This window comes from Telopea speciosissima, chromosome 4, assembly GCF_018873765.1.
Source record: "Telopea speciosissima isolate NSW1024214 ecotype Mountain lineage chromosome 4, Tspe_v1, whole genome shotgun sequence".
Taxonomy (NCBI): domain Eukaryota; kingdom Viridiplantae; phylum Streptophyta; class Magnoliopsida; order Proteales; family Proteaceae; genus Telopea; species Telopea speciosissima.
Window position 1 is genome coordinate 12,847,239 of NC_057919.1, and position 13,276 is coordinate 12,860,514.

Here is a 13,276-nt window from a genome sequence, read left to right on the forward strand (position 1 = left end):
TGTGAGAAAGGAGTCATAGAGAATGAGGTGCTTTAGGTGACCCCAAATGGAAGCCCTATGGTAATGGGCAGCGGTTTTACCTGCTAACCCACGCAATCTCATGTGAATCAGGAACAGAGCCGCAGTGTAGAGGACTGATCAGAGAGAGTATAGTGGAGGTGCAGTGCAGACCGTTATGGGTTTCCCTTTTTCTCTCTTTCTGTGTTACTAAATGAAAATCCAGAGAGATAGAGAGAGAGAGTACATGGCATTCGTACTTAAGATACCACAAAATCAAATTGCATTAAGTGTTAGGGTTTATAGTAAGTAGTACAGGGTCAGGGGTCCCTGATCGACCTTAAGGAGAGGGGAGTCTTCTTCGATCTGCCACTACAAAGGGTATGTATTGTCTCGTCTTTCTGTTTTGATTCCATAAAGATCTCTTTCTTTCTTTTCATCTTCTGTAATCGTCAGTTAATTAAGAAAGGAAAAACCAGGAAAGACACTAAACAAGTTTTGTCAGGCCTTACAAGTTGCAGATAATGGGGAGGGGACCTTCAGTCACAGTCTGCTCCTTCCTTCTCTTTTGATGTACTCCTAACATTTTTTTTGTGTCTAAAGATGGGATGAAACATTATAACTAGGAGATGATAAAAAGATGAATCTTCCTAGTATAGTGTACTACTACTAATGATTCACAAATGCTGCCTTCTTAAACTCTCAGAACGTTTTAGTGTATGTCTTGGGATTTGTATTTTGGATGTCAAGTTTAGAAAAGGATTCTGTCCAGCATCCTCCCCGGGCTGCATGTGCAGCGCCAGACTTTGTGAGGCGTGAAAAGACCACCTCACCCCTGCTTGGGCAAGGCGCTCGGGCAGCGGTGAGGTGGTCTTTTCACGCATCACTGTGTCCAGCGCTGCACGTGCAGCCTGGGCAGGGTGTTAGATAGGAGCCCAATCCGTCAAATTTCTCACCCAAATCATTTTTCTATATCTTTAAAGGGAGAGGGTTTTAGATGTTATGGGCAAGGAGGAATCTCTCACTCCCACACTACATTAAAATTGAAAAGGGGATGAGATTTTATCAATACGAGAAACCACATGGTTATAGAAGAGATCAAGGAGGAGAGCCCATATGATTAGGGAGGAGAAGAGTATCACTTTGAATCCCTCATAGTCCGAACGTTAGAGGGCGTGGGAAAAGATTTTGACCCACATTGTCAGTGTAAGGATTTTTTTCATAGTTTTAAATCCACACCTCAACCACCCTTAAAAAATGAAAGATTTTATTGAAAAATATACTAAGGTGATAGTTTCTCATCACCCACTATCTTTTATTGCGCTGTGGCACAGAGAACATGAGCCCTAAAATGATGGTAATAATCTCTTTCCTCATTATGCAAAGTATTGAAATTGCCCATAGAGTCCAAAGAGTCCCATCCATGATCCAACAGCATTGAAGGTGGTGAGTAAAGAGATTCTTTGTTCACCTTGGGTAAAGGAAAACTCAGCACAATTGTTTTTTTTATCATTTAATGCTTAATCCATACCGATACCAAATCCAGGATCAGACAGGTATTTCTCACCCATGTTGATGTTTTCTCATGTATTTTCATTATAGAAAACTCTTTCTCAATAGTTATTTTAGAAATATCTTATAAGAGAAGGGAAAGAAAACCCATCATTCTAGGGTTATTATACTCCCCTTATTGGATGATAACGATAATACTCTCACTCCTTTGGGTGATATACCCTCTCCTACCCATCTGAACCCCTCGGTTGGCTATCGATGTGGGAAAACTCAATCTTATCTTACTTATATTTTTGGATTGCCAGGAGGTGGTTGCAGCTTTTAACCGAGGGGAAGCTTCTATTCTTCATTTTCTCTAGGGTTTGGTCTTGTTCAGTCCATTATGGATAGATAATCTTGCATCTCGATTTGGTGGGGCTCAAAATCCTTTATTTTTCCTACAAGTTGGTCAATTTTCCATCTTGCCATTGTAGAAACAACCATAATTGTTCTGCAATCAGATCAATGCCAAATCAAAATCCTTCATTTTTCTTGAATTTGATTCTTCTACCATCAGAAGAATTGAAAACAGATCAATACCAGGTTGCCTTACTTGGTTTTTCGGGGAAACTATTAAATAATATTTCACTTGTACCATTGATAAAGCTTGCAGATTCATGTTGTGCATCTCTTGAGACTTCCTTCAACAAATGGTTCTTGAGGTAGTTTCGATCCTAAACTCCAATCAAAGCCGTGTCCAGTTCCCGCCATTTATGGTAGCTTCCTCCCTTGTACAACCATTTTCGGTAGCTTCCTTCTTGTACACTGAAATGTGTCCGTAGTTGGGTCATTTATGATTTGAATACCATTTGAATCTCGTATTAAATTCTCTTTTGCGAAACAACCATTGTTCTCTGTTACACAATTCCAAGGAGGATCTGTGACATAGAATCCCCTTGCACTTCAGGAAAACCCCTTGGCAGATTCTGGAATGGACCCATCGAACTCACAGATCTCTTCTATAAGAGGCACCAACGGCTTCATATGCCTCACATCACAAGATTGAAGCAATCTCACCTATGTCCTTCGGTATTCCGTGAACAATTGAAACCATGGTTTGAGGTATCGGATTGGATCGGCTGATTTTAGTTGGATCGGATCGGATCGGTATCGACTGAGACCGATTCCAATACCGATCCGATTCAGCGGTACAGGCAGGGGTAAAAATATAAAAAAAATTAGCTTTTTAATAAGAAAACAGAGACAAAAGTGTCATATTTGCCCGAGTTTGGACGATCCTGATCCGATCCGATCTAGCCAATACCGAGATTACGAACCATGATTGAAACTGAAACCTCCCCCACTTTGGGTAAGAGAAACCTCCCCCTAGGTTTGTGGAGAGGGACAAGGGTTATTGCAAATTTACAATTTTAGGCTTATAAAGTAATTGACAGATCAGCTCACAAGGACACAAAATGTATGGTTACAAAGTCTGTTTGTAACCATCTTAAAACGCACCCTTACTTATTTGTAGTGTTATATGCTTCAAAATTGTATTTTACATATGTCTGAAGTATTTCAAACATTTCTTGACTATTTCCATATGTATCTTTAGCCTATGTTGCACCTTTGGTACTGGTATGGGTATAGACCCATCCCAAATATAGATAACGTCCCAATTGATGCCCTTGTTCAAAAGAAATCGACTGTACGCCTGATATCCTTTAACCAAAAAAAAAATACACCCGATATCCAATCATCTCTAGATGATAATCTGAACATACCGATGCCAAAATACAAATTGAGACCCTAAGGGGTCAGCTTAGTTGGCAAAAGACCAACTCCTCAAATAAGAGGTCATGAGTTCAAACCACCTTGAGGCCTATCCCCATTCCCTAATTCCTCCCCCCTTCCCCCCTAATGCCCTTATCATTAGGCCGTTAAATGGATCGGAATCGGCTCGGATACGGATCGGATGTAATCGGATTCAGATATTTTTTGTTCGAATACGGATACCTCCAAACGGATTCGGATGCGGATCGAATTTGGATTTTTGGCCATCCGTTTACACCTCTGCCTTATGCAACCCGAACCTTCTTCCCCCTAATAGATACAAGTCACTCTCAATCCATAGTTTTAGATCATGATTCTCTTTTCCTCATATTCTAGAATCTGTTGAATCTTCAAAAACTCCAAAGATCGTTATTTATTTAATTTTTTTTAATTAAGTATTTGGATTCGAATTTTTATTGGAGTATTTGGATTTATTTTCCGGATATCTCTAACCGAATACGGATGCCCCTAAACAGATACGGATGTGGATTGAATTCGGATTTTCGATTACCCATTTACAGCCCTACCTATTATACAAACTCTTAATCCAAAAAACAAAACAAAACAAAAAAAAAACAAATCGAGCCCCAGATTTTCATATATCCATTTACGCGTCTAATCCGTCGTTTCACACTGATCAGACGGTGGCCTTTTATTGTCAAGAATCAGCGTTGGCAGTTGACACCAATAGTCAAGATCCTCGAGTTTGACCTTTTGCTTTTCCGCCAATGAATCAGCGCGGAAGGGGATCAAAGCAGCGTACAATTTACGCATTGTCCATATGCCCACATGTAACTCCTTACTCCTTACAGTATAGCGGCTCGGACAATCATCCGGCCCTTATTCGTCTGATAGCGTCAAAATATGACATTGTCTCGAGTTGACCTACTGCAGCCGTCAGATTAGAATCAATGGTAAAAAAGCACGCGCTGGGTCCGGACCATAAATTATTGACTAGTGTGGCTGCCCGAGGAGGATTCGTTTTTTTTTGGGGTTAGTACTGTTAACTCAGAACACAAGACTCAGGAGAAGGGTCTCGTAACTGAGATAGAAAGAGAGAGACAGAGAGAGACAGCACAGCTGCACAAGCAATGGCAAAGAAATGATATTATTCCTACAGAAGAAAGATGAAATTTTGATTCCTTTTCGCTAGAAACGATTAGGTGTAACCAAAAACTTCTCTAGTTTTCCCGAATTATTATCACTTCTATAAAACCAACCCAATTGTTTTTATCCTCCTGACTCCTGCTATTTGATGTTCTGTGATCGTTTGCTTCCGATCTGTCGTTCTGCTCGGATGTGAGTTCTAGGTTTCTGCTGCTTTAATTGTTGTGAATTTCACGGGTTATAGAGAGAATTCCTTCTCTTTTTCTGTGTTGTTTCATTTCTTAGCGAATTTCGATCATGTCGTCGTCATCGTCGTCAGCGCAGCTTCGGCTTATGTCCGATCTTAAAGCCATTATAAACGAGCCTCCGGAGGTGAGTGAGGATGAAGATTTTTGATGAATTCTGTACTTGAATTGTTGGAGGGTTTTGAGAGTTCGGATTATATTGAATCTTCTGTTATTGTTGTGAATCAGGGATGCAGCGCCAGTCCAATGTCTGATGAGAACTTGTTCGTATGGAGTGCGACCATATTCGGCCCTGACGAGACTCCTTGGGAAGGTAGATCTGCTTGTTTTAACGGAGAGCAGCGGGATTGCTTTTCTTCCCATGTTTTTGCTTGTAATTCTGCTACTCAATTTTTGGGTCTGATATTTCAGGTGGTGTTTTTGGATTGCGGCTGATTTTCGGTGATAACTATCCCGAGAAACCCCCTCGTGTTCGCTTCACCTCAGAAATTTTCCATCCCAATGGTTGGTTATCATTTCTCATCTTATTGTGACGTCTTTAGATCTATTGGTTTCGTGGATAATGGCAACGCTTTCATATATCATTCCTCTCAATTATGTTTGAATAGCGTTCCGTGTTTGTAAATTGTAACTGCCTGGAAAGTAAAACATCTAGACCTAGAAACATCAGAAATGTTAAACCTGAATGCATAAAAAAATATAAAACCTGTCTTTTGATGGTCATTTATCAAGTCTTATTGGCATCTGAACCATCATAAACCCCCAATTCCTCCTCTATTATTTCTCCCTACAGAATTTGCCCAGTTATGGCCACCATTTCCATTGGATTAAAGCTCCTTTCTTGGGTCTTGAACAATTGAGGCCCAACAAACAATTCACCGACTAATTTGACAATCCTCAATTGTGAGAGCCAAGATGGTGAAGAAAGCCGCCATAGATAGAACTGTATAGGCTACGGTTTAAGCAGTCATGATTAGAGCAGAACACCTTTTTTGTCACTTGAAAAGAGAAGGGTCACAAAAGAAGAGCAAACATTGAAGATTAGGGTATTAAGTGGTAGCTAGGTTCAGCCAAGTATTTTCTTCTCTGTGGTGGCTGCTCTCCACTTGTAGCAGTTTTGAGCTGATGCCTCCCCAATCACCACAACATCCGGCAATATAGTCGGTGTCATACATGAAAGGTTATGGAACCAGACTGTAGTCCGGGGGTGGGGGAGTCACAAAGAAACCTGCACCATCGACCATGAAGGGAAGCGCTCGCTTGGACTGGGAAGCAGAAGGGTCCATCCCTCAATTTTCTTTTCCACCCGATTCACACGAGACAGGTACGGCAATGTTTGAGGGATGAGGTTTCTTAAAATTCATTTCTCGTGGAAAACAACCAAACGAATTTATCACGCAGATTTCTTTCACTTTTCCTTTCCCACATCAAGTGAGAAAGTAACCAATCGCAGCATTAGTTGTTTAAGTTTTCCCCAGAAGATGATCTCCCCCAACCCCTGGCCCCCCTCCCCCCCTTAAAAAAAAAGAAAAAGAAAATTTGTTTCTAATTGTTTGTCTGGTTCCCTTGCGTGATGACAATGGGTTGCTCTTTCTTCCCCAATGTAAAAAGGTTCTATCTCGAAATTTCATCACTCACTTAGGATTCATGAGTTGTTGAAGGTCACTTATCTTTGATATTGGACTATGGATTACCAATCCTCTCTCTTGGTTTCTTTGTCTTCTTGTCCCCCCTGTTGGATCTCCAAACCATTAATTTCTTGAAGACACATCAACTGAGCCCAACTATTTTTAGCAACACCTGTCTCCTGTATTGGGTAGTCAACCTAGTGTTGTTAGTAGTCCTTAACCCAAAATCCTATACATTGAAAATGGAATGGGGGGGGGGTGTTATAGGACTAATATTTTTTGTATTGGTTTCTACCAGAAAAGATTCTTCATGTGAATTTACTAACAATAGAAATTGTAAAGTTTGGGGGCTGTAATGCTTCAGGAAATAAGCTAGAGGGAGAGAGGGAGAGAGAGAGAGAGAGAGAATGGCTTGGAGGATTTGGATTGTGATAGGCAACTTGGATCTTTTGAGTAATATATATATATATAATTGTTCTTCCAGACTAGTAGAATTCTCTATACACGCCATTCTCTGGTGATGCTCTGTCCATACATTGGAAGAGTGGGGAAGAGCATCTACAATTTTTTTAAAATATAAATCTGTAAGGGTAGGTTTGTAGTGTCATTACTACAAACGTATCTGTTTCAATTTCATTTGCAATTTTCACGTTTATTGAAGGTAAAGGGCACAAAATGGAAAGTGGTTCCTAGTTGCTTCCAATCTCTCGCTGCTTTCTTCTGTGGCTAAGTGGAAGCGGGCCTACCACCTTTCTTTTTCAAGGTTGAGCTTGTTCAATTGAAGCTAATGTGATAAAGCATCAATTCAATAATGATTCATTCATAACCATAATTAAATGAATCTGGAAAATAGGAAAAAAAAAACAGAAGGAAAGATGGCTCTAGCCGATAGGCTAGAGGAGATTGACTAAGGAACAAATTTCATTAGGAGCTCCATTACAAAGTTCAGGCCTAGCCATTAATAGAGAAGCGGTGGGAACGAATCCTAATGATTCATTGGAGCCTCGTTCTCCACAAGAGATTGAGGGACAGGTTCCCCTGAGCCCCTCCTCCAGGGGTCGAGTCTCAGTTCAAGGCCCGTCGTGCGGGTCTAGAAAGAAAAGGCCTACCGCTATATAAATGGGCGTTAGCGCACAACCTATAAGCGCGCTCCCACGTCAAAGCATGCTAACGCGTCTTAGTAATTGGTTTGTGAGCTGATCTACGAGCAATACCACCAAGAACAAGGAGGCTCTCCCCGTCTCACTAAGTAGTGCTATTCTGTCCTCTGGGGGACTCCACCAAGAGGTTCTTTCTCTCACGTAATTTCGCCCACCCATTCCACTTCCATGCCGGAGGAAATGGGATTTGAACCCATGATACAATCTTCTTGTATGTTGATTTAGCAAGACTTATACTAATAATAATTTCATTTCAGGTACCAAAAAAAGACACATAATCACATATCACATCGCATCCAGCTAAAATACAAATAGGATCAAGAAAGCTTTAGCTTCGAAAAACAATGCAATAGCTTCGCAAAAGGTAAAGCCCTAAATGGCATAACCAAATGATTGTTTAGCCAGATATGGAACTGAAAGTACTAGGTAAACTCTGGCACCTGGCATGAGAATAGGATATTTATTTGGGCGAGATAGTAATGGCTCTCAAGCTGTGAATCCTCATAGAGGTATAGTTGACGAGGAGAGAGAAGCTAGTTTTGAAACAAGGTAAGAGGAGAGGAAGTCAGAGATAATGAGAATTAGTATCAAGACCGAAAGTAGGATTTCAATCGCTTACCCAGCTATCCGAGTAGCAGACTCAAGCAGTAGATCAAAGAGAAGATTCTTTCTCGGGTGATAGGCACAGTTCCAGCTGTAAGTGAAGGTTAGGCGTATTGATTGCTTTCTTTAAGGAAAGCGAAGCGTCAAACTGAAACTATTTCAGTAATTGTACAAGAACAATATTGAGAAAGGCGAAATGCGTACCACAAAAGCAGAAGTCATGTAGAGCAATGTGATGTCTAGAATATCATTCTGTATAAATGGGATATTCTGTTTCTATAGATATGGTTGAGGGGCCCATCCAATTCTCATTTGTCCATTCCTCCCTAGTTCTTCTCTTGGGGGAGACTAGAAGAATTGAATAAGTAGTCTGTCACACCGTGCACTGCTCCCTAGCTATAGCACTTGCACTCCCTCCCAACATGCTACTACCACGCTGCACAAAATGGACAGAGAAGTTATCAGCTGAAGAGAAAGAATGTAAGTTCTTGACCTCTTTTAATTACCCACAAGCAGCCCACCACAGAGGAGCTATCCCCACCCGCTTTCTTTTTTTGTTTTGGGGGGGGGGGGGGGTTGGGTTTGTGGAACTAAGGATGGTGAACCCAAAAAAATGATTCTCCATGTCCGTTTATCCACAACAAATATTTTCAATTTTGGAAATAAAACTTGTCTCTATGTAACTCGCCTTCTTTTTTCTTTTTTTTTCTTCGTGGGAACATCATATAGGAATTTTGCGAACTGGCTGTTAAGTCAGCCAAGCAGGGGGTAGTGATCATATATTGTTGTTTTGGGATTAGTATTCCTTTGTGACATGTTGACTGTTTCTGTGAGCTTGTTTCTGTTGTTGTTGTAATATCTGTTGTGTTTCGCTCTTTCTCCTGTTGGAGTGTTGTATCTTTATTTTCCTTCATCACAAAATAATTAGATACAACTTCATATTCCCACAAGATGGAAAAAAATTCATTGCCAAGAGAGGGCCAGGGCAAGTTGTTGAAAACCTTATATTACTTGCCTAATGAAGAAGGACAAGCTTCCATCCTGACAATCCTTATAAGGTCTGTAGTTTCCATAAAATATTTCCATTACTGTGTTCAAGAAATTGGGGTTGTACCCCTTCATAAATAATAAAGAAGAATAAAAAGAATATGAAACTGCTATGGAGTGTTGGAGGCGTAAATGTTTCAGGTATTATTTGGCTATTAGGAACTTGATTAACTTTTTAGTTTTTATGAGCTAAGATCTTCATCTGGAAAAAATTTTAAAAAGCGATTCTCAATTGAATAAGAGCTACCTAACAAAAAGCTGAGATAATGGCACTTCATATAAATTGTTCTTTCCATTTACCGCCAAAAAAAAAAATATCTTTCCAGTCCCATTTGGGCTGTAATTTTTCAATGAGAAATGCATGTTAGCTTTAGAAGGCAATTGAAAATTGAAATATCTCTTCTGGAAAAATTTTGCTTACACCAGTTTAGAGGTACATATCAGACATATCATATCTTTATGCACTTTTCCTTTTTAAAATCCCGTGGCAAATTTTTTCCCCATATTGATGCAAGTCCAACGCTGTTTTATAATTATTTTTTGGATAAATAAAACTGCTGCAAATTTTGCAGTCCGAGTTTCTGCATTTGCTTTCATGGATGATCTACTATATGCAACTTAAATTGTGTATGTGATAACAAGTATTATTAAAGCAAAAGTCTTGGTTCACTTTTGATTTTTGATTATGTAGTTCAGGTTGGTTGTTTGTAGATGTAGATTTTGGTATACACCTACATTTTTTATTTGGAATCCCCCCCCCCTTTTTTTTTGGTTGGAAGAAAGGACTAAAGAATAAAAATTATAAAGGAGTTATGTCTCTTCTAAACATTGAAAGCCCAAAGGATAATGACCAGTTAATACATAAACATTCTGTACCCTAACATTTATGGCCTAGAAGTGCTTATCACTTATTCTTTTGCCTCTTGATGAATGTGTTGAAAATTCAAGTTCAGTCAGTATCAATTTATCTCCTAGTTCTCAAAGAAAGGAACCAGTCTCTATTAACCCAAATAAATCTTTGATATCCCATCCAAGTGTATTTGTAAAATTACTTTCTAGTTACTTCAATAGGACAACAATCAACGGACATACCAAAATTATTGGAATATTTCCGCTAGAACGACCCAGGAATATCCTTCTTAGAGTCTTTGTAGTGTTTCACTACACAGGTTTACAGTTACTTATTTCATTGTGATTTACTGATGTTTGGGATTACAAAATTCACCTCATGGGTTTGACCCATTGCGGAGAACCTCGAAAGGTTTTACCATCAAACAATTTGTATTTGTCGTAATTTGAAGAATATTATGACTACATGGTTCCTGTAGAAACTAATAGTTGTGAATTTCTTACAATGTCTTCAGTCAGGCTTCAACATTCAAGGGGAATCACAAGGCTATATTTTTGCACCTATGTCATGTAAACTGCAGTATTTTGGAAGCTTAACTGCATATTTAATCTCTGACATTATGACAGTTATTGTTTTTTGCATATCTTCAGGAAGATTCTGTTACATCTCTATTAGGGGTAAAAAGACCTTTTTTTTAAAAAAAATCTTTTTAATGGCATGCAGTTTATCATGATGGAACCCTTTGCATGGACATTATTCAGGATGCATGGTCGCCCTGTCACAATGTCTCTACTATTTTGACATCAATTCAGGTAAGTTTTCAATTAGCCCTTCAGTCCATGTTCATGAACTACATGGCCCATATGGTCTCTTCATGCACTCGCACACCACATGTACCGCATGGTGGATTATATTCCAAACTGTTCTTAGTGATTCTCTATATGTTACAGTCACTTCTCACTGACCCAAACCCAGCAAGTCCTGCAAATCCTGAAGCTGCTCAGCTGTATCAACATGATATTCAGGCTTATAACAGGTCTGTAACTTAGAAGTAAGCTTGTTTTATTTTTTTCCCCTGCCCATTTTGGGTGATGAGACCAATTTCAACTGATCCATTTAACTTTGAGACTTGCAGGAGAGTGCGCCGGTGTGCTCGTAGATCCATTGAATCTTCGTAGCTTTAATTGGCAGTTGCCAGTGTTCATTCTGATGACCAAAGACCTCGTGGATTCTGGAAGAAGGTTTCCTTGAGCTGTCTGTAATGACATAGATCTTTTCATTTGGTTTCAATTGTCTCACCGTTATTTCTTTGGTACTCTTCTCTCAATTTCAAATCATGTATATCAAAACAAGATCTTTTCATGCAGAACCCATGTGTACAACTTCCTGAGGATTTTAAAAGAACTGCATCCAAGATCATATAAATGCATACATTCAAAGTTTGACAACTGCTAGAAAGTCTCCCTTCCCCCCCCCCCCTCTCTTCTGTGGAGATAAGTAATTAAATCCTGTTGCAGATTCTCAACTTAGATACTGTTATTGGTACTCTTCTCTCAATTTCAAATCATGTATATCAAAACAAGATCTTTTCATGCAGAACCCATTGTGTACAACTTCCTGATTTTAAAGAACTGATCCAGATCATATAAATGCATACATTCAAAGTTTGAAACTGCTAGATACTGTTATAAGGTGCCAGTTAGGTCAGTTATGCAGGTAATGACCAAGGCTTGACACCTAGTCTTGGGATTGACTCGCACCTTCAGCCGCGGGGGGGGGGGGGTGGGTTGAGGGAACCTAGTAGGGGGCGTGTGGGTGTGGCTCACCTTGTTATGCCACAACAGTGGTAGCACCAAAATAGAGACTTTGGTCCCTGTTTCATGATCAAGTTAATCATGATGCAATCCCCTCCCCCTCTTACCATTCTCCGGTGTTTAGCATGTCTCTGTTATATATAGGTTGAAAAAGAACGACACCAGTCAATTGTATTCAATGGGCAATATACAACTGATCTTCAATAATGGATAAATGAAGGGATTTAGTGAGGCAAGGTTTACGGTGCAGATCGAAATCAAACTATAGGGGCTGGTGGCTGCTAGATGGCAGATAAGAGGGAGTAACAGGGTCTAATTGGAAACTGGAGAGACTATTGGGTAACTTGTTAATGCAGTGAAATTTGTGCTTTCCTGGAGATACAGATTTGAAGTTGGAGATAAGGATTTGGATGTCCAACCATAAAATCTGTTTAGCTCCCCTCAGTTGAAGAGAGAGAGAGAGAGAGAGAGAGGGAGAGACTAATCCTCATCCATTCTTTTTAAACAGGATACTTGGAGTTTGAAGAAACTAGTTGAGTTCTATTGTGTCAAAGTAGGAAAACACAGCGCATTCCTCTTCTATTTTTCTTTTTCTAATGAAGAGGGAAGATTTGATTTCTTTCTATGGAGAATAGTGAAAAAGAAATACAAGTTATGTTATAGATATAGGAATAAAGAGTTGGCGTGAACAGTTCCAATCATCCCTGTACTTTTATCACTTTGAATAAAACTGTGACAGCAACTAACCCTTTTCCAAAGATTTAATCTCAAAGTAGACTCTACATTCTCATCTATTCTTTGTGACTTGTAAGAGTGAATCAAAATCTGTAACGTTAGCCAAAATCAAATATCGAGGATTTGCCATAATTTCAATTTTTTTTTCATTCTTTTGTGACTGGAGCCTGCCATTTCACGGGCTCCTCGCTTGGTTATATGTAGCGCTCCTCAGATCCGGCTTCTCTCCAATGAGTGCTCAATGAGCATCCGACTGCTGGGCCGGTTGGCACACATCCCTAAACACACATCGGAATGTGTGCCAGGCAGTCTAACCGTCCGATGCCTCCAAGGCATGGTTTGAGGTATTGGATCGGATTGGCCGATTTTAGCTGGATCGGATCGGTATCGGCCGAGACCGATCTTGATACCGCTGTCCGAACAGGGGTAAAAATATAAAAAAATTAGCTTTTTAATAAGAAAACAAGGACAAAAATGTCATATTTGCCCGAATTTGGATGATCCCGATCCGTATCGGCCGATCCAATCCAGCGGATACCGAGGTCACGAACCATGCTCCAAGGAGAGGAGCCCGACGCCATTCAATTTCGTTCAAAAAATGCTTAGTGGTGTCAATTCGAACCGGTCTGATCGACATAATTAGTTGGTTCAGCTGAATTGAACCAAACTAAATCCATATTGGTTTGGGATTTATCCGTTACCAGTTCGAAGCCAGTTCATCCAGATCTAAATTGGATCAAACTGATGGATTGGCATCTCAAAAAAC

General features: G+C 39.8%; 1 protein-coding gene across 3 annotated transcripts; it reads left to right on the forward strand.

The window, feature by feature from the left end:
* The first annotated feature begins 221 nt into the window (after positions 1-221).
* Positions 222-11,409, forward strand: LOC122660262 (ubiquitin-conjugating enzyme E2 1-like). Of its 3 annotated transcripts, none has more exons than XM_043855494.1 (7): positions 222-241; positions 4,679-4,800; positions 4,902-4,986; positions 5,085-5,177; positions 10,685-10,773; positions 10,912-10,997; positions 11,097-11,409. In XM_043855494.1, exons 2-7 carry the CDS (start codon positions 4,726-4,728, stop codon positions 11,137-11,139), a joined length of 471 nt encoding a protein of 156 aa, XP_043711429.1. In that variant the 5' UTR covers positions 222-241; positions 4,679-4,725; the 3' UTR covers positions 11,140-11,409. The 3 variants fall into 3 exon arrangements, with proteins under 3 accessions (XP_043711429.1, XP_043711428.1, XP_043711430.1); XM_043855493.1 differs by lacking the exon at positions 222-241 and adding an exon at positions 4,363-4,382; XM_043855495.1 differs by lacking the exon at positions 222-241 and having other exon boundaries at positions 4,466-4,800; positions 10,912-11,012.
* The last annotated feature ends 1,867 nt before the right edge of the window (positions 11,410-13,276 follow it).